Raw genomic sequence first — 22510 nt, 5'->3', positions numbered from 1 at the left:
AGATAAGGATTAAACCTGTATTTGGAAGGCAACAAACGTATAATTAAGACCAAACAGAAAAGCACTGATTACTTAATCTAATTTATGTTCCTATCTCTTGTTTTACAAATGAAGATAAGCTTCTTTACATATCCATGCATGCAGACTACAAGTGCTTCAGACCCCTTTTTCCCAGCCCCTGAAAAATGGTTTGACTTGACGAAACAAATCACAGAATGTACAGACATTTACTGCCTGGCACTTTAGGAAATATCCAGGAATAAATCAAGCAAGACAAACCACTGAGAGGGAAGGAAAGCAAAAGCATTAAAATGACATATTAAAAGTGTTCTGCCAAATTACATATGGTTCACAGAGGTGCCACATATAAAATTGAAGACTTGAGTGCCTTAAATTGTACAAATAGCAAGGAGCATCACTGATCTCATGGTCTGTGAAAGTGAGGAACTCCACGTTTTATAGGGAATTTTGGTACCTGAAGGAGGAAGACAGAGCAGGTTCATTGGCAATATCGAGGGAGGAAACACTTGTAGCAGGTGAAAAATCTCAAAATACACAGAAACAGGAGAAACTTCTGCAGTGCAAAGGTTGATCCAAGTGCACAAAGCAGCTGATGGCAACGAGCAGAGCAGCTCTCTGTGCTCACCGAGCTCCACAGGCTGTGTTTGCAGGATTTCTCTGCTGCAGACGCTGAATTCTGCCTCATTCCTGCTACACAGCTAAAGAGGAAATGTTTGACACCTGCAGCACTGCTGGTTTAGCAGCATTTTGCTGCCTGGTGCTCCCCTGAGTCACCTGAAAATCTGCTGCCTCCTTGCAGTGTGGCAGTAAAGTACTACCTGTAGTAGAGTACTACCTAAAGTACTACCCTGCTGATGTACTGTGAGCACTTCAGGACCTAGAGCTTCACTCTGGAGAGCAGCAGGATGGACAATGTGCCAGGAAATTCCCTTTTCCCACCATCACCCCTCCTTCCTGCTCCCTGGGGCATTTCAAACATGGTGAGAAACAAAACCCTTCTCTCCCAGGGTAGCTAAGGATTTCAGCCCCATTTATCTGCAGGTTTTGTACTGACAGAGAGCTATTGACTTCCCACTTCATAAAAAGATAAAATATTTGCTCAGTGGTGCACAATGGGATCTCTGCTTAGGAACAGGTAATTCCATGGGCTGATGACCACAGGCAGCAATATATCACCATTTTTCGGATTCAGAAACAGTCAACACCCACCTCTGCTCATGCAGAAACTCCCTTTAGGGCTTCTGCCCTCTGGTTCCTTCCAGTACTTTCAAAGGTCAGGCTCTGACATTTCCAGAGTGTTACAAGTCATTGTCTTCCCCTCCCTCTGCCATCCCTGCTGAAGTGTTACTCCCTTGCAGCCACAAAGCTCAAGGCAACAAATGACTCCTTTGTAAGCACACTAGAGCTGGAACTGCACTTGGAGACTGAAAATGAGTCAAGGCTGAAATAATGCTGGATGGAAAGGGGTGAGGAACAAAACCAGGAACCCAGAGGAACCACAAAACTGAGAGAAAATGCACTTTTTTCCCCTCCACTTGGGTCAAAATAAATCAAAGAAAGGATCAATTCAGCCTCATTCATAGAGCAGAGCAGCTCAGGCAGGAGGTGATACAATGGTGAGATATTATCAGTTATTAATAAAGTTTCAATTCAGATAGTTGGAATTTTTCTCTCTCCACCAAAACACAACACGGGAAAAAAAAATACCCAAACCACTTACTTTCTTTAAAACCAGGATCTGGAGGTGATGTGACCCCTTGTCCTTTCAGAGCCATTGTGAGAGCTCAGGGAGGCTGCAGGAGCTGCGCTGCAAATGAAGGGACTGAGGGAAGAACTCTGTGGGTAATTAGAGCCACACCTGGGGGTGGTTAGGCTGATTGGATAACTTAGCAAAAACAGCGATTTTGGGAGCCCAAGGAGGCACTGGGGTAGCAGAAACTGCATTTGAAATGAGGGGCTGAGGGAGGAGTTCTATAATTAATTACAAGCCACACCTGAGGATGGTTAGGCTGATTGGATGGCTGAGCAAAAACAGCGATTTTGGGAGCTCAAGGAAGGAGCAGAAGCTGCATTTGAAATGAGGGGCTGAGGGAGGAGCTCTATAATTAATTACAAGCCACACCTGAGGATGGTTAGGCTGATTGCATGACTCAGCAAAACCCAACGGCTGCTCTAGATAAATCACTTTATGAGAGGTTTCTACAGCTTTTATCCTCTCCAGAATTCAGAATATCACATCTCCTAGCAGGGCCTTTCCTGACATCACTGCCTGCCCAAAATTATTCATGGGAAAACTTCCAGTGAGGAAATTCATTGGAATTCTCCTCCTCCTCCTCACTGACAATTCCAACAGCACCGAGGAGCCACTCAGTCAGAGAATCACTTGGGAAACTTCTTCTGAAAGTATTTCAGAAGTCTTGCCAGGGAACAGTTAGGAGTTGCAGGGCGTTCATTGCTTTTCATGTTTTGATTGAAGGAAAAATTGCAGAAAGGTTGTTCTCTGACAAATTTCTGCAGCTGTAATTAGGGAGTGTTTCAAATATGTTGCCAATTAGCTTAATTGGTGTGCAGGCTGATTGAGACCTGAGCAGGAAAGGTTTCTTATTACTTTCTTATTATTTGGGGGAGGGGGGAAAGAAAGAAATAATGACCAAAAATTCTCATGAATTCAAGAGGAAGAGGAGCAGAAAATGTATTTGACTTCATGAGGAAGTGAAAACTCTCCAAGTTTTTGAAGAGAATAAACTCTTTGAAGAATGGTTGCAGCTGGAGCTCAGTAAATCCCTCAGCAAGTGCTAGACTAATTATGATTTTCAGCTGTCTCCATGATTTCACCATCAGTCTGCAAATAACAAGGAAATGAGGTCCGTTTGGTATTAGCTAGAGCTGTGGTGTGAACTGTGAGGATGTTCAGCTTCATCAGGACAGATGTAAGATGAAATGTTACAGAACAGTGTTGAAAGCAAAGCAAAGTACAAGTCCTTTAATTTACACTTTTCAAGCTACATGTCCCACCTGTGACTTCAGTAACGAGAGATCTCAGTGCAGCTTGGCTGTGGTTACATTTATTCCAAGAAAGCCAAGAGTGAACCCGCTAAACTGAGGCTTATTTGGCATTAGGGAAGATCAAAATTAGAGAAGCAGAATGTTAGAGCTCACAGAGCTCTGTGGTCCTACTAGAGACCATTCCTCTGCATCTTAAATTACTTTTATTACAATTAGGTGAAAATAATAATAAATGTCCTCCTTACATTATTTTAACACTCTTTCCAAAACTTTATATCACTCAGTTCAGCAGGAAATTTCAGGAGGAATTTTGACTTTTCTCAGCTTTTCCTGATCAAGATGTGAGCATTAACTGGTAACTACTCCCATTCCTGTGACTAATGTCCATTTTGAAGTTTCAGCTGCAGTGCAACACCCAATTTGAATCGCTGCCTGTGCAAAGAGTGGATTCAGCACATCTCATTTATGTGCTTATCTAAACTGCAGGCAGCCCCACAATATAATTTAGTGTATACAGCACTTTGCTAACAGAGAAACTATGCACTGAGCAGCTTTTACTCACAAGGCTCTTTTAGCTCGGAATCTGAACACTTAACACAGCAGAAGAATTTAATTTTCTGGGGCACAGTTTCTCACTGACACAGGTGCTCTCCTAGGAGAATTTACAGAGTCCATTATCTTCCCAAATAGGAAGCACAAGAAGTGATCATGCAAGAAAAGATGTTATAAAAACCCACTTAATCTGAGATTTGTGGGAGTAGGGCTCCAGTTCAAACACCAAAAGCTAAGTTCAGAGTCCTGCTGCAGAGGATGTGCAGCGATGGTGTGCAGCCCAGGAGCTGCCCTGCCCACTGAGAGAATCCTGACTGGAGCTGCTCCCCAGTCATTCCCCAGCACCATTTATCTTGTTTAGTGTCTCTGGGCAGTGGAGAGGACAGAGCCATCGACAGAGCACGGAGATTCATTACCTGAGGGAGGGCAGAACAAACACAACACTTTTCATTTGGCAGCACGGCAGGGAAGCAGTCAAACGTGGTCAGTGCCCTCCTGGCTGAGAGAGGAGCTCTCCCCTGGCCTGGGGCTGGCCAGGCAGGCTGGAATTGGGATCAGGGTGTGACTGAGAGAGCAGGGAGCTCCCTGAGCCCCTCCTGGGGAGGAGATGTGCAGAGGGACCAGGATCTCCTGCTTCCTTCCCAGTGCAGTGGCACTCTGCTCCCCTTTGGGCACCTTTCAGCCCTGGGCTTGGGGATGAAGCTGCCAGGCTGATGCAAACCCTCCTTAACCCCAGTGATGCCTCAGACAGCCCACCTGAAACAGCTAGGTGTGTAAAAAGTGGGCAAATTTATTCCAGGCCTTCAAGACACAATTCAGACTCTGTGGCTGCTTGAAGCAGGACCAGTGGCTCTGCAGGCTGTGCAGAGCTCAGGAGGTCTGAGCTCCTGTCACACATTCTGCTGCTGCTGCACTCTGCCGTGCAAAGCTGGGCTAGTTACCACAGCAAGCAAGAGCTGGATGGTATTTAAAGATGTACAGGTGGATAAATATACTTTCCACCTGCTGGATAAATCCAGAGATGCGAAGGATAAAAGCCAGCACCAGGCAGCAGCAGTGGCACTCTGTCCAAGGTGCTCTGAGTTCATTAGCACCTCCAGAGGACAATTCTCCCTGTGCTCCAGCCATCAGCAGGGAGATTTCAAAGCAGCTGACATAAAACGTTCTGTTGGCAAAGCTCCCCAGGTTTATGCTCTGAACCATCCTTTATGGGATGTTTGGTTTCATTGTACCATTCCCATCCTAACAATAGCACGGATAATAAATGAAGATGTTTCACAACTTGGTAAGATAGCCAAAATGCCACTACCTACCTAATGAGCCTTATAATTGAGTTGTAATGAATTTTATGTAGTGCTGGGGAACTTGAATGATGCAAGAGACGCTGGGAAGATATTGAAGAGGGAAGAGTTCTGACGCGGTTTTGGAAAAAAAAGGGATAAAAATAATCACAAGTTTACTCACACAGTGGTTACTCCTGACAGGATTCAATTGAAGGCAATGAGATTACTCATGTGAGTACATCTGTCACAGAAATGAGCTGCAGAAATAAGCTGTAGGACGTAAAGGTGATGATATTTAGAAAGCTTTTCTTTGTGCAGCATCCAGCTAAACCTGGGCAGTGCATTCCTGGCAAGAAGTGCTTTACTCTAACGAGACATGAAAGCCTGGGAGTTCTGAAGAAGTTAATTCCCACTTCTGAAAAATATTTTATACTCATCACGAGCTGAGCATAAAAGCAAAATAGTAAAGTCTCTATTCTTTTTCTTGTTTTCTCTCTTTGTTTGATGAATATTAGCTCGTTTGGATTTCAACTGCAAAAGCAATTAAAAATGAAATTAGGTCGATAAAAATCAAAGAAATATTATCCAATCTCCTAACTTGCTGACAAACTTTTTAAAAAGTGGAATAGATGGCAGCTAACAAATAACAAACACTCCTTGAAACAAAACACACAAAATTCAAACACTTGACAGCACTTGTGTGAGCTTCCAGAATATTCTGAAATACAGGCAAGATTAAATACAAATAATTAAATACCCTCCCATTTTCATGGTTTTGTCCAAGAAGTACATATAGCCAATTTCCTATGGTGTGAAGCCAAGGTTTTCATAGCTATGAACACATCTCCAGGAAAACAGTTTGCATCTGAAAACATTGCAAAAACATTTGAAAGCTCTCTGTTTTCTGTGTAATGTTTCTTGCATGAAAAGTGTGTGGCTACAAGACCTGAACAGAATCCATTTCACTTCACAGGTATTTGTATTAATGTCTTACCTGGGTTGACACTGCCATGGGAATTTCATATTATCAAATGATTTCAAAGAAAAACTGGATGAAACTCAGTTTTATCCAACTATGTGTGGATTTGACACGTGCAATCAAAAAGTACAGATCAGCTCTCCATGCAGCCAATTCCACAGAGCTCCACAGGCCTTCATCACCTTCAGATCAATTCATTTGTCCAGATTTACAATTTATTTGTCCAGATTTAGGGCCATGCTCGCAGCCCAGGCCCCAGCTGGTTGTCACAGGAGTACTGTGGATATTCAGTGCTTTCCAGAGAATTCCATCGTGTCCAGCTGTGGCATCAATCAGAACCCCATGGCTGATCCAGGGACAGGAGAGGCAAACCCAGCAGTTGTTCTGACAGGCAAGGCACACTATTTGATCTGAAATAAAGGCTTTGGTGGCTTTGTCTAAGCAATGACTCCTGCCTTCCTACCAGGAGCATCATTTTAAAATAGCAAAATATTCAAATATTGGGAGCAGATAATTAAGTGACTCACATACACCTCAAGTTTCCCAAATCTAAATGAACCCCCAAATCTTCCCAGTGCCATATCTGTTCTGCTGTCAGGTGTTCCATTCCTGCACTTTATGGAGAGAACACCACTGGCTTTCCTCAGCTCTGCTATTTTTTACGAGCCCAGTGCTTGTACAACCTGGCAGCTCTTTAGCTCCATCATATAAATGTCTTAATACCCTGCATTGATCTGGAATCAACACAGTTGCCAACACAGGGATAAAAAGCGTCTGGAGAATTTGCTGGTTGTTATTTCAAGCTGTTTATTATTCCTGGAGGAGTCGTGTGAACACTCAGAACTATCAGGGCTGCATTAATACTGCTCTCCTGCACCTCTGGGTACAGTAACACTGTACATTAAAGATGCTTCAGAAAATTGTTTGTGAGTTGATATTGCACTGGGATTACTCTGGGCTTTCACTGAATAAATACTGGGAACAGCTCAGTGGAAAGCAGGCAGTTTGAGCTCCTCAGGCTGGCCTCAGGAACACAGCAAGGAATAAAACCAAAGCACTGATATTTACCAGGTTAGGTTTTAAATCTTGGATTGGCAGAGCTGTGATGAATAGAGACTCAGGGTACGTTTGTGATGCTGGGCTTGCAGGCTGGGAATGGAAACCAATCCATTCTGGAAAGCAATCCCCCAGCAGTGAGGAGGTTCTGTGTGCTGCTCCTGCTGCCCTTTTGGAAACAGAGATCCCCATTTGATCACAGTGCTGCAGCATGACAAAGAGCTATGAAAAGCTAAAGAAATGGAGGGAAATGAGATGCAAACATCAGGAGGAAAGTGGGAGAGAGAGCATGAGGAAATGCTGAATTCCCTCCAATCTAGGCACAAACCAGCAGCCACTGTCACACAAGTAAGTTTGTCATGCAATCATGCAGGAAGAAAAATCCTATTAAGTGGAACAGGTTCTGTTGCCATTAGGAAGAACAGGAGCAAAGGTGGGAGCAGGAATGAATCAAAAGGTCCAAATCCAGACGTACAAATCTGTAATAATTCCATTATTACCACTGGAAATCATTTCATGCTGAGATGGGGCTACAAGGCAAGTCTATTGTAGGAGTTGTTCAAGACAAATCATCACCATCATAAAACAGGCTGCATTTTGCACTACAGAGCTATTGAGAACTACACAAACTTGAATAACTGCAGCTTTACAGCTCTGCTGATGGATATTTATATGATGGATATAAATTTCCATCAGAGACCTGAGTGAGCAAAAAAATGAGTTCCCTTTGGTCAAGTGAATATTCAGTGTCACGCTGTAAGTCCAAACCCTGCATCTCCAAATTTCACACTCATTCAGGTTGGACATTAGGAGGAATTTCAGTATTTCATTTCAAAGTTTTTTAACTGCTCAGATTAGAGTTTTTGACTGTAACCATTATGCTGTTGCTTATGATTTTCTATCTCCATGCCATCTCCATATCACATTATATATGCATGAACCCACATAGAAAGTAAAGAGATGGTGTATCTACATATCTATCTAGACCATTATTAATCATATAAGAGGGAAAATGAAAATGATTTGCCAGATGTTATTAAAATGTCCAAAGCATTTTATCCCCTAGCACAGAATAAAAACGCTACTGTGTGGCTGTTAATATACAGTAGAAGGAAAATTGCTGCTTCAAGTACAGAAAATATTGTAGCTCCAAGCCTTTAGAAATTCAGTTTGCCAATAAAAACCTGAATATTAAGGGTCACATCCAGCATTTCTCCCCTGGATCACCTGACCAGGATTATTAACAAGAAAACTCAGTGCCTGAAGGAAGCAGCTGGAGCAAAGAACACAAAAATGATCTGGTAGAGCAGTGTTACTCTGCAGAATTACAACATTTCCCATCAAGCACTTGCAGGGCTGTGGCAGCAGCAGTTACCTGTGCAACCACAGCTCTCAAATCAGGAGGAAAAGCAGTTCCCTGTGGTACAAAGCAGCTGCAGTGCCAATTCCTGGGGCTCAGAGCAGATCTCTGTCTAATAAAAGTCCAATCTTACTTGACTTTCAGGACCTCAGACTGTTTGCAGAGTTTTCTATGCCCCTCAGTCCATTTACCCTGAAGGCAAACCTAGACAGTGGGAAAGTTTTCCATGGAGGTGTCTGGGAAATTGATTCTGTATTAGCTGTCACTTCCTGGCCATGGATTACATTTAAAAAATCTTTAGGATAAGTGTTTCACAACAGGTTTCCCATTTCCCATTCACAGCTGGGTGTTTTCCACCCCTAATACAGATGACATTCATGTCTTTTACGTTTCAGGCTGCAGTTTCAGAGTCCACAGCAAGACACAATCAAATTAGCTTCAACTGTCTGCAGGACCTACTGCAGAGAAGCTGGGAAAGAAATCAGTAATTTCCACCTCAGAACAGACATGTACATAATCACTGTGCTCCAGAAATCCAGAGTGGAAAGACTTCATCAAGAAATGAATGAAAAACAAGCATATAAATGAAAAAACCTTTTATTCTCCCCCTCCGTAAGGGCTGACGGTTTTTGCAGGTATTTATAGCACTTGAAGAGCTGAAGTTTCTACTGGGTTAGCAATAAATTAAAAAAATTCTGGAGAGCCCAAGTGGCCTGCAGAAAGCATGAGGGAAACAGGCTGCAGAATGACACTGGAGTTTGCCCTGTGCTCACACAGACAGGACAGCAAAAACCAAACTCCTCAGGTGTTCTCCCCAACCCCAGCAGATCTCTGCTCAGGCTGAAATCAACACTGAGCAAGCAGGAAAGGAGAACAAATCCCTGCTTTGTCCTTCATACAAACACCAGAGCTCTTTAGCACTACTGTAATTTTTTGTATTTCTCCAAAACCTTCTCCCCCAGCTTTCTGTGCCTGCTGAGAGTGGAGAGAGCAATCCTGCTGTTCACAGCTCTGACTCCAAGCTGGGCTGACAGGCTGCTAGCCACAACTCCTCCTCTCCTCCCAATTCCTCCCCAAAACCTCCCCTTCCCTTTTGCTAATATCCTGTAACTTCTGCAGTCCCTTTGAACTGTGCATTTTTCATCCAACTGCAGCTTTATAACCTCAGAGAAAATGCCTCATCTGTGTTTGCAAAGCACAGCATGAATTAACAGTATGATATATGTACAACACTGTTATAAATATATAAAATATATAGTATTATATACATAATACTGTTATATATATACAATATATATAGTGTTATATATAAAATACATGTATATCAGTATTATATATAGATATAGTATTTATATATAGTATTATAGATATGAAATACTGTTATATATATAGATCTATAGAGATCTATATAGATATATATAGATATAGAGATATATATAGCTAATAACAATTAGTATTTTCCCAGACGAGCACAAGCTCAGAGATAACATTCAGTTCTAGGAAAGTCCTGCTGTTTTGGCAGAATCCCAGGGGGTTGACTGAAGGGTACCAGCAGATTAGCTCAGGACCTTAACACAGCAAAAGCTTTGGTCAGGGTGAGATCCCAGCCTGCTCCCAGCTCTGGGATGGATGATAGATAATTGATAGCCATTGATCCATAATTATATCCCCACAGGACACAAACCAGCCCTGCAGGACAGGGTGGGCTGACCAGGAGCAGCTCCACACACCCACTCTGTCACTTCCCTCCTCAGCAGGATGGGGGAAAATAAGATGAAAATCTCAGGGATTCAGAAAAAGACAGGGAGGTCATTTACTCATTACCATCTCCAGCAAAACAGACTGGGGCTGGGTGAAAATAATTGCATTTACTGGCAATTAAAATAGAGTTGGACAGTGAGGAACAGAAAATTAAAGCAATCCCTTCCCCTCCTCGCTGTTTCCCAGGCACAGTGTCACAGCTCTGCTCACACAAGCCAAGTTTCTGTGTTTCTGATTTCCCCTTCATGACCTCTCACATCATCCAGGTGGATTTTGGAGCTCTCACTCTTAGTGGTTAAGGGAAACATTTTAATTTAAAGTTAACATAATGAACTTGCATCTCCTGTTTCTCCCAAAAGGTAATCACAGTGCTATTAAGAGTGGAGCACAATTTCTACATGTTCAAGAAAAAAAATAAAAAGTGACAGCTTTTTCAGTAGTCAGAGGGATCTAGCAAAGGAAGGAAATTGAAAAACTACTTTTTTTACTGGGCTTCTCCAGACCTCTTCAACACTGCATTTTTTGATTCAGCCTTGTAATCTGACAAAGGAGAACACAATTTGAGGTGAGCTTTACTCCACAGAAACTATGGATTAGAGTGACATGCATGGAAGGAGACTGAGGAAATCACCTCAGGGCTCCAGGTGAAGTCACAGAAAACAAAGCAAGCACTGCAATGGCTTTTCTGCCTCCCACATCACTCCTCCAGCCACACCTGGCTATGGACAAAGATGTCTTTGCAGACAAAGTCACCCAAAAGTAAAGTATGTTCATTGCAGAAATGCTGCACAGCTCAGCTCCAGTCAGCCATCCATCAGGGCTGGTGAGCAGTTCTTCTCTCAGGAGGGAAAAACTGGAGCTGCAGTTAGAAGAAAACTCCAGTTTTATCATTTTTTCACAACCTTGCAAGAAATGGGCACCAGGAGAATAAATTTTCCCCATTCTGTCAAAAAGTGCATTTGCATTGCTAGAAAAGGCTTAAAAACAATCCTGGAATTAAGGAATGAGCCTGAAGTAAGAACTTCAGTGAGGGAAACTGAGTAACTGCAACTTGCAATCTGCAGATAAAATCCATTTCCACACTGGGATTTGAGTGTTCCACTCCAGTTGTTTTCCAGACACAGACTGGCATCCCACTGAAGCTTTGTGCAGGAAGGAGATATCCATAGTTATGCAAAACTATATGAAAGAAGTGATCTAGGGAGTCTTGTGGCTTTATCCTTGTCTGCAGCAGAGATGGGAGAATGAGCCAAATGCAGCTCAAGACCCAACCCAGGCAGGCAGCAGAAGGTGAGATATTAGGGTCAAGTCCCCAGCAGAACTCCAGAGATTTTGTTGACTTTACCAGCAGCAGAGCATTCTGAAAATACTGGGCAGCTTTATTAGTTGAGCCTGAGAAGGAAATTCATCCATGTCTGTAATTCCAAGTTTGCAGCTATATTTCACATGGTTTCCTGTCTATGCAGAGCAGAAATAAAGTCAGGAATTAACCAACAGAACCTGACTTTGCATTCTTACAACACCCCTTATTTAGGGATGCTGAAGGCATTATAATAAATATTATTATTCCAGCGAACTTTGCAAAAAAAAAACCCAAAAAAAGAGGAGTTAAACAACATAGATTTCCATTGCCCTGCTTGCATTTCTCCTTCCACTCCAACCACCGAAGAAAAAATAACACAAACAAGACAATTGCAGTTCTAATCTCCCAGCCTGCACTTACAGGATTAAGAGTTAATACTTCTCATAACTCTAGTCTCAGCCTGTTTTTCTGGTGTCTCAGAGAAAAGTAATTGCAATAACGTGCCCAGGAATATTATGGATTTCTTTTTATTTGTCTTCAGCCATAAACCTCAAAGACTCAAATATGTTCAGGGCTTCCTCCACAACCACAGAAATGTGAGATTTTTGTAATAAATGAGAGGTTTATAGCTAAACCCTCAAAACTTCTCAAAAGCACCAAATGCCATGAGAGTGATTAATCTACCAGAGCAATCCTTCTGATGCAGAAGATAATGTGGGGTTAGCAACAAAAATCCCAGGGGAATTTCTCCCCATTTGCATGTGGAAACACAATAATTCTATTACAACAAACGAGTAGAAGTGTTTGCCACATCCCCCCTGTGATTCAAAGGTAATCTCCGTGGGTAAGTGTGCCATGAATTTGTTGTTATTGATGTTAATAACCTGCTAGCTGATGATAAATGGATGCTAATTGGCTCTCAGTGAATGCAGAGTGCCCTGCAGAGGCTGTGCAGAGGAAAGTTCTGTCCCAGGCAGGCTCAGAGCACATTGATGATGAGTGCAGAGGCTGAGGGGATTGCAGCAGGGATGGGCTAAGGCAGCTCCGAGGATCACTGAGTCACCTCAGTGCTCCTCAAGCCCTAAAATCTATGAATTCCCAATGTCTGAAGCCTACAGATGCAAACCAGACAAGTATTTTTCCCTTTCTCAACAACCATCCTTTCCAGGGCATGTTTTCCCAAAGCCTTATCCATCCAGGGCTCTGTCCAGTGCTCGAGGTCAATCCTGTTAGCTGGCAGATGGGGATGAGGCCCCATGAGAGGGTGACTGCCCATGGCCAGGGTGTTCCTCACCTCACAGCACTAGAACAGATGCTCTGTTCATCTCTGGCTTCCTCTCTAATGCTCTTTGTGTTCTGGAAGTGTCTGTCCCCACTGAGACGAGGATGTGCAAACCTGAGCTCTCTGCTGTATCCTACATGGCTCACTCATCCCTCCTCAGCCCTGCTGGTGTCCCCAAACCAGGGAAGGTGGCTCACAAAGCCATGGCTGGATGGCTCTCAGATCCATGCATGAGGAGCAAAAGGTGCCCAGGAAACTCCCTTCAGTCCCAGCAGAACGCCAGGAAATCTTCACTCACTCATCAGAATCCTTCCAGAGCAACAGATTTAGATATGGAAAACAGCCCACAACTGCCATCCAGTGAACTCCAGAGTGTTTCTTTGCCCAGACATGCAGAGGGGATGCCATCTCTCCCCAAACAGTCCCTCTGGCACTGCTCAGCTGAAGGGTGTCAGAACACTTCTTGTCTGTGCAGTTCTGCTCCCTACAATAAAGGTTTGTGAAACACTGGCAAGCAAACACGAAACTGAGGTTATTTCCTTTCCCTGCAGAGATCTGAATGGGCAAGGCCATGTCAGGGAAATTGAAGTGTAAATTTGGAGTGAAGGGAGGATAGTGCTGCTGTCAAGAAGCAAGCTGTATCTATCTCAGTTCTTTTCAGAATCAACAGAGCCCTTCAGAGCCCATCTGCACCTCTCCTCTCCCTCCTGCCCTGTGCTTCCACCCTGACTGGCACAGAGCAACACAACTCTGCAAAACAATGCAAAACTCAGAGCAAAACTTCAATGCAGAATTTCATTAAGCAAAATGCACCTATTTGACATCCACCTTTTTCTCACGTACAGCCCATTAGGTACAGTGAGGATCCTTTTTTTCCTGCCAGAGTCAGACCTTGTTGTTAATCCTGCATTTCTCCTGGAGGGATTCTGTAACACTGCAATTCTGCATGAATTCTGCAGTGCTCTGGTCTACACAAAGTGAAGGCAAAGTTCTGAAGGTCAAAAGCCATCAGCAGCAGGCAGATCTCCATTTCATCACAGAACATCTCTGATGGTCACCCTTGCTCTTCAGATCACAGAGTCACTGAGGTTGGAAAAGACCCTAAGAGAATCCAACCCATAACCCAGCACTGCCAAGGCGACCACTGAACACATTTACATTTCTTTTAAACATCTCCAGCGATGGGAACTCCACCGCTTCCCTGGGCAGCCTGTTCTGAGCCTGACAACCTTTCTGGTGAGGCAAATTTCCCTAAAGTGCAATGCAAACCTCCCCTGGCACAGCGTGAGGCTGTTCCTCGTGTCCTGTGATGTGCTGTGGATGCAAAAGCAAATCCGCACAGCCGCAGAGTTTCAGCACTCGGGACAGCGCCTTTTGCATTCCTCGTGTTCCTCCTCCTTAAACAGCTGAAATCCATATGGGAATGGGAAAGATCTTCATCTAGCATTCTCCAGAGATCACCGATCCATAACTTACTCCTGCCACTTGGCCAAGATTTAGTGAAGACTCAGCAGGAGAGAGAGAGAGAACTCCTTTAACAACCAAACTCACAAAATTCTTGGCAAAGAATGTGTAATTAATTCCTTGACCGCTACACAAGGATACTGTGAGAGAAAACACACTCCCAGACTGTAATGATTATGCTAATCCGGAGAAGAGAAAAGATGTGTTGTGTATTAATCAAAGTCAGGAGCTCAATTTCTCATTGTTCTTGGGCTCAGTGATCAATACAGCAACACTCACTGGCAAGGAGGACAGAGGAGCTCCACTGGGAATTCACATTTATCTTGTGCCTGGGAAGGAAATGCAGCTGAGGAAGGTTCATCATCTCAGGAAGTTAAAAGGAGCATTTTTCACCAATATTTAGGGAAATAGTGCTTTGTCAGAAGGTTCAGAGTACACAGCCAAACTGTCACCTCCACTCTCTCTGGAGTGTCACATACTCTTAAAACCACAAGAGATTAATCCAGTGTCTTTGGGGAAGGTTTTCTCTTCATCTTCCAAAGAGCATTCGAGCACCATTCCTATAAAAAACAAAGTCAGATATTCCCTTTCTCCTGTCTGTCACAACTTGTACTCTCAGCATTCCAGAGTCACTACCAGACAGAATTATTACTGACAGGAACACACAGCACAAAGTCTGTCCTCCAGCATCCCACCGTGGCTTCTGAGCACCATTTCTGCTCCACAAGGCACTGCCTGTGCTCAGCTGCCACCACAAAAGCCACTCACACACTGATTTGAAGCACCTTATCAAAGGACAGCCAGGATCCCACAGCCAGCTGGGACTCAGTAATGGTCTCAGGGCTGCGTGTTTGCTGTGACACAGAGAATTCATAAAAACCACCCAGAAAGTTACTTTTACTCTGTGGGAAAACACAGACAGGAGCACTGAAACTTTCTTCTGCTGGAACTGACTTCAAAATAGTTGCTAGGAGTAATTTTTAGTAATTTGCTGGCTGCAATCTATATGAAAAAAAGGACTTTATTCTAAAATCATGTTCTAGGTAATTCAAATCATAAGAGGTCTTGTGGAAGTCACCATTTCCCTGTTTGAGGCGATGTCATTGGAATACAAACTGCATGACAGAGTGCCTCACACACCCTGCAGCTCTCTGGACAATCCCTAATTCACACAACCTCTCCTGGAACCCTGAGCCCCAAAAACCAGGGAGAATTCAATGTGAGTGAGTACAACACATCTCTGTAGGATTTACTGCCTTTGCACAGCACACTAGCAGTGTCTCAGCCCCTTGCCCAGCCTGTCCAGGACACAGGAAGAGCAGAATTTCCATCACCAGAGTCCTGCTGTGCCTCTTCTCTCTCAGCCACCTCTCAGTCTCTGAAAGATCCACAATCACTTTCTCTGCATCCTGTTTGGCACACAAAGGATCTCCTCTCAGCCCAGACAGGAAGGATTTCAGACTCTGCCTCTTGCTCTGCAGGCTAACAGCTCATTCTGCCTCCCACTGTACACATCATACATTAGCAGCAATAACTCCTCAAGAACAGACAAATGCCTTCCAAAAATCCAAATGAGTTCTCTTCAAAGGCTTCTTTTGTTAGCAGTAAATCCAAATGTATTCTTCCCAGTGCAGTGTAAAGAGATCAATAAGTATTATACTCTAATCAGCAGGTAATAGGACTTAAGCAGCCACTCTTGTAAATAGAGCCATTAGCAAACTAATTAAAGGAACCATTAATAAGTGTATCCGAATTGATCTCAACTTTTCTAAAGAGTAAGAAGATCATACAGAGGAAAATTCTGCTTTGAACATTGTACAGCTTGCAGGGCAGGTGAGTGAACAGCAGAAAATGAATTTTCTTATTAGAAGTGACCTTTGTCTATATATCCTGAAAATCAATTCTTAAGATATTTGCTTTTTTTCATAAGTCATAAATACATTATCTCAGCAAAGCTATTTTCTCCCAAAATATGAATTTCAAATTCTTTTTCTTTTTTGATACACCCAGAAGGTAAAATCATAAAACAAGGAACTTGAATGCAAAGTTTCCTTAAGGTAAGTTTTAAAGTCAGAAACAAAAGGGATGACCATTTTTAAAGATCCTATAAAGGTTTGCCATATTAGGAACAAAATCAGGGAAAGCACATGTATCAAATACATGTGCTGGGAAAGCAGAAATGACTCTAATTAGAAAGTTTCTCCTGCTGTTGAAATCTGAAGGGATAAATTCAGGTTCCTGTTAAAGCAAAGCAAATCCAGAGTAATCCCCAGAAACTGCTCACTGTTATATCAAGTAACAAGCAGCTGGATTCAGTCAGGGCTCTTGAAAATCAGATTAAGATGAAGCTCTGCAGTGCTCTCTGCACACTGAGCATCCCATTTGGGGAAAAGGTTTGTCATGTTTGAATCAGCAGAGGACAATGACAGGGCTAAGGTGACATCTGTGAATTGTTAATAAACTTTAATAAAACTTTTAATAATAAAGTTTTTAGTAAAACTAAAAAAGTTTAATAAAACTTTAGTTCATGAAACTCCCCAAGTGCCCTGAGCTCTCAGGGCTGTGGCTCACCTGGGACACCAAACTGGACACTGCTCATTGCTGGGCTGGGGAAAATCCAAAGATTATGCAGAATTTATTTTTAAGGGCTTTTCCCTTTCATCCTCTCACATTATTGTCTGAATTATAAATCCTAGAGAATTCATCTTTTACCCAAATCCTAGAGAATTTGTCATTTACCCAAATCCTAGGGAATTTGTCTTTTACCCAAATCCTAGGGAATTTGTCTTTTACCCCCAGGGAAGTGGCTGTGACTTTACAGCAAACCTGAATATTTTGTCCCATCAGGGAACATGAAAGATGCAGTGAAAGTTTCTCCCATGGCACTGCAAGGGAGAAAGTCAAGTCAAATTTACAGTTCAGAAAGACAACCACCAAAGCTTTGGGAAAGGCTGATTTAGTTTAATGCATCTGTCACCCTCAATTACAGAGGCTGCAGTAATCCAACACATCTATTGTGTTTTCCTCTTCAGGAATAAAAGAGCCAATTGCCCAGGCTCAGAATCAAACATCTGTGGGACAAAACAGAGATATTAACCTCTGAGTTCTGTTATGAACCAAGAAAATTCATTCATCACTAGTCAGTAACAAGAGTTTGCTCCATTACACAAATTGCTACAACCAAATCCTCAACTTAAGCCACTGCAGTGATTGAATTTTGAAGGAACTATGTGAGTTGTTATTAATACAGGAATACAGATACTTGTTTTACTGACACCATCTATTTATTTTTAAATGGTTTGCTGTGGTTTCTGCACATAGATGTCACTAAATATTTAGAGAGAATCAAGTATTGTAGAAGAAAAAAAGCAAAACTGTCCTAAACCTCCCACCTGGGAACAGCATTTCCCTGCCCAGGTCTGTTTATCTCAGAGCTCAGGGGGAATTTTGAAGCCTGATAACCTGAAGTAAATGAGAAGATGGAAAGTCTGGAATGACTGTTAAATGATCAAAATTCATCTATGTCACTCTCTGAGCAGAAATAGCATTTTGCTTCTCCAAAGGGTCAAGGATTAATTCCATTTCAAACCACTAATTACAACCTTCTTGTGTTTCTTGAGGACATTCACAATGTAGTAGAGATTTTCCAAAAATGCATCAGGCATGTCTAAAACTGTGCCTAGAATATATTTTAAAAAGCACTAGGTTAGCTAGCTCTAAACATATCTCTACATCTTTTTACACTCTTGCCTTATAGGCAACTGCAAACTGAGTACCAATGAACTCCTCCAAAGTGTATCAGAATTAACAGTCCTTAAACCAGATGCAAATTCCAGAAATCAAAACTGCAGGAAAGCTGTTTAACCCAACAGAAATAAACAGAAGCACAGGATCTGCCAGAAAATATAAATCTTCATCAGGAAAAACACAGAACAGCCTCCTGAAAGTCTGAATATATTAACAGGACCACGAGATGGTTTGCTGTTCAGATTTTCCTAAGCAAAGTTATCAAAAGGTTACAATTCAAGGCCAAATTCCCTTGAGAAGAAAAACAAATCTACCAGAACAGCTCCAAACACATCCCAAGGATTAAAGGTTATATAAAAGCCACCAGGTCAGAAATACCTCTCCTCCTCCTGTCCCTCCACAATACCATCTAATTAGATTGAATGCCTTTTTATTTTGTTCAGTGCAGAGAATTGCTGAAATCCCAGTTTAATCAAGCCTGAGTCCTACTGCTCCTCTGAGGCTCCATTTTCTTCAAAGCCAGAAACCTCAGCTGGCTTGTGTTAATTTTACTGTATTTTTCCACCCTTGAATTAATAATAACAAAAATCTAATAGCATCCCAGTGTCTCACCTAGCCTTTATTAAAGCACTTAATTTCTGATGCCTTTAATATCCTCCTTTTTGCCAAGCTGTCTCCCATTTGTTACTGACAGAGAGAACATTTGCAGCAGATGAGCACCAGGAGGATGTGGGGCTGTCAGGGATGATATTCCAAAGGAAATATTCCAAATAGCAAAATAGACATTATCTGTTCCTTCAAATTGAGGGCTGAGTTATGACTTTGTGTATAACCCTGAAGACAGGGGCTGAAATCTGATTTAATATATTTGATTGTAATGCTAACAGCATCACAGCTGTTTCCATCATTGCTGCCTCTGGTTTGAAGAGGAATAAAGTGTATATATATATTTATGTAGTATATATCTGTATAAAGTCCTTTTTCCAGTGTCACAGAGGGCCTCAGACATGAGCTGGTTTTGATGCATTAAAAAGTCCCCAAAGATATCCTTAACCTAACAGAGACTGTTTTTTTCATGGTAAAACAGGAAACCAGAAAAATTCAAACTGGAAAGCTTTTAATTTACTGATCAAGGTGATGATCAACAGGAACAAGCTTTGCCTTTTTCCAGGTGGTCAAAATAAGGAGAATGCTCCTTTTATAAAATGTGTAATACTAGACTTGTTACAAAGGTAAAATAAAATCTGACTGCACGTTTGACATTATAAATGGAGAGACTAGAGGGCCTTTTGAGCCATAAAAACACTAAATGTGGTCAGTGTGGACAACAATATCCTACCTGGAGGTGTGCAGGGCAGGGAAATAAAGCAGGAATTCAGAGAACTCACATTCACACACTGCCAGGAGGATTCCTGTTCTATTCCAAAAGCAGCAGCTAAGTTCGTCTCTCTCAGGATTATTTTCTTCTCCCTCTTTTTTTCCCTGCTCCTGCTTCCCCTCCCAGGTAAATAAATAAAAGAGAGGTCTTTGTCATGGCAACTGTGGAGCTACCTAGACTGGCATCTCCCAAGCAGAACTGCCTCTGAACAAGATGCCCACCAGATATTCCAGGGAAGTCACAGGGGAAATAAATATTGAATTACTCATGTTTTAAGTCATGTCTCAGCAGCCAAGGTCTGAAATCACCCAGAATGAGCTGACCTGCCTGAACCTGGTAAGAACACATGAAAGGAACAGCTGCATGTCAGCTTGTTAATATTTGAACAGGGATTGTTTCCTAAACATGGAATTCTGGTCTGCCTGGGAAGATGTCTGATTGAGCAGAATTCCCCTGCACATCATCATCTGTGGAGAGGGAATAGTGGGATATTACCCAGCTCTGACACAGTGGAACAGGAATTTAATTTCAGGAGGCAGATATGGATTGTTCTGTGTATTCAGGAAGCCTGAAAAGCATTCTTTGGGAATGATAAAAGGCTGTTGTGCAGGATAGCAGAGCCGTGTGCAGTGCTGGGAAGGGAGAATGCAGCTCAGCTCAGGATCAATGAGAGTCTCAAGAACAACCCAATCGATGTGGATCTCTTTGGAAAGGACATCAGGACATGCTGATGTTCATTTGCCTCAGGAAAAGGATGGGCTGCTTTGGCTGCTGCTCCACAACCCCCTGAAATTCCCAATGCTCTAATCCAGTCTCAGCCTTCTGAGACCAAACTGCTGCATGCAGGGCTGACATCGTATTTCCTGGGAAATTTTTGGGGTTTTGAGGTTTTTTCTGTATTGTGGACATGAGTTTGGAGTGAATTGTGGACTTTATGATATTCATGACTGACCTGAAAGTAACTTTGAATTTCAAGACAAATAAATTCTGCCATTAGAAGATATCACAGTGAAACTGAATATATACAGGGGAGCAGAAGTTCTGAATCCATCAATTTCATCAATTTCTGCTGTAATAGTAATAATTCTTAACACCACAGCAGCATCCTTGAACTCCAGACAAGATTCTATCCACTGGGCTGGGAGTATTTTGGTTCTCAAATTTAAAACCAGATGCTTCTAATAATGTATTCTTCTTCTACAGAGTGAGGAAATGCAATTGCTAAACAGATGGATTAATGCCGTTTTGTTATCTTCAAAGAAGGAAAATAATCACCCAAGCTAAGAACATTCCTGCATCCCACATTCACTCAGTGTTACATCCTTCCATGTTTTATTTCCATTATGTGGAAACAACAGCAATTTTAATTAAAGAGAAGGCAGCCACACAAGGCAGAGCGGGAAAGCTAAAAGCCTGAAGCAGTTCTTTGGAGGACTTCACCCTGCCTGACAATTTCAATCAGAAGCTCTCCCCCTCTCCACAGAGAGCACGATTAGCCAGCAAACTTGCCCTTTCAATTCTCTCAGAGCTTCAATCTCTTCCATCTGTGCTCTCTGAACCTTTCATTTCCAATAGGTTCAGGGTAATTCAGAGCAGCCAGGGAGGCTGACAAGCTCTGCCTTTCTTTCACATCCTCAGGGCTGCATGCTGACATCCTCAAATGGATTTAGAAATAAATGCAATATCGCTGCTTTCCCACAACAGAACCATTTCTCTGAATCCCATTTGGGAAGCACCCAGGTGTAATTAGGAGTTGGGCCATGACTCAAACAGCCTCATGCTGCTCTCACCATTCCGCTGGAACAGCATCAAACACTCCTGGGAACTCACAGTTTGACCTAAACGCTGAATGCCTTCAGCATCAGGATGGAGAGGAGATGGGGAGAAGCAGGAAACCCAAACTGGGTAAAATGAACCATTAGGACTGAACCAGTTTAGCCCCAGCAGCTCTGTGACTGGGCAAGGACACAAAACCTGCAGGAGACTCCTGAGTTCTCCATCTCCATCTCCATCTCCATCTCCATCCCCATCTCCATCTCCATCCCCATCTCCATCATCTCCATCTCCATCTCCATCCTGCAGCCTCTGCCACCTCTGCTCCTCAGAACTCCTCTGGCTGGCCTGAGAACATAAAGATCATTTCCAAAGTCGTTCAGCTCACCCATGAAAAAGCTTACAAGTGTCACTGGGGGTGGGAATGTTGTAGCTGCATCCAGAAATACAGTGTTGTGATCACTACATTAGCAACACCACAGGGAGGCTTTCCCTCCCCTGCCAAAATTCCAACTATACCATGGAAAGGAATTACTGGGGAAGATGGGACTGATAGAATTTGTTATATAAAATTGTCTAACTTTCATGGCTTTACCCTGTTCATCATTAAAATCACAACTATACTCTTCTTTCAAAAGTGAGTCTGTTTTGTGGCTGGAATGGGATGTTAGTTTGGTGAGGCTGATCAGCTAAAAATGGCAATTATAAACACACCAAGTGATCACTGACAAGCTTTTCTCCATTTTGCTTGGTTTCTATGCTTGAACAACAGCTGAACAACACCTGCTTTCTATAGTCATTATTTTCTCTACAATGCAAAGAGAATGAGGTGCCTGGGAACATTACTGCATGTACAGTTTGGTGCCACAAAAAGAAAGCATTAATTGCAGCCCACGAAGGCACTCAGCCCTTTTCCATCTCAGCTCTGGTGGCCTCAGGGTGACATTATCCCAGCCCCACCTCTGCTGGGAAGCTTTTTGCTCTGGTAGTTCTCCACCAGATGAAGGAGCTCAGCCACCCCAACAGGCAGCTGCAGCATCACTGGAGCTGCAAAGAGAAACCCCAACCTCTGGAAATGAGGGAAAACGTTGGTTTTCAGCTGTCTCTGCATGGCTCATTACTCAGTGCAGAACTGCCAATGTCACACAGGAAGGAGACACTGCAGCAGCCCAGCTGAGCTGACTTTGCCACTGAGCAGCTCCACCATCCTTGCCCATCTGCAGAGCAGATTCAGCCCAGTAAATGATAATTTTGTTCTGTTTACAGCTTACAGTCCAGATTTAAGTGACCAAAATTCAACCCACAGAACACAGGGAGGCACCCCTGTTCAACTGCTGCACTACCCCTGTAAAGTGAGGTTTTTAATTTCCAGGAAAGTCTGTCAGAACCATTTTCTACAGCAAAAACAAAGAAACTCTGAACATTGTTCCGTGAATTAGACCTTGACTCCTAAAGACTTCTTGTTCCTAGCTGTGTTTTCCCAGCACTTAGCACAGTTTTCATTTCAATGCTTTGTCATTTCATTATGTTTTTCCCTATAGCAGC

General features: G+C 42.7%; 1 protein-coding gene across 4 annotated transcripts in view; it reads right to left on the bottom strand.

The window, feature by feature from the left end:
• The window catches only part of TMEM132D (transmembrane protein 132D), a 190925-nt gene that overhangs the window by 155582 nt on the left and 12833 nt on the right, over window positions 1–22510 (bottom strand). Inside the window, exon 1 of one of the 4 annotated variants that reach the window (XM_085075364.1) lies at window positions 1742–1893. The exons of 2 other annotated variants lie outside the window; for them this stretch is intronic. In XM_085075364.1, the coding sequence (XP_084931490.1) occupies window positions 1742–1796 (55 nt within the window). In that variant the 5' untranslated portion in view covers window positions 1797–1893. Of the gene's footprint in view, window positions 1–1737; window positions 1894–22510 lie in introns of those variants that run through there. One more of the 4 variants, XM_085075366.1, reaches the window with a different exon arrangement.

This window comes from Lichenostomus cassidix, chromosome 15, assembly GCF_008360975.1.
Source record: "Lichenostomus cassidix isolate B80296 chromosome 15, HeHo_3.0, whole genome shotgun sequence".
Taxonomy (NCBI): domain Eukaryota; kingdom Metazoa; phylum Chordata; class Aves; order Passeriformes; family Meliphagidae; genus Lichenostomus; species Lichenostomus cassidix.
This window is presented reverse-complemented; position numbering and strand designations above follow the sequence as displayed.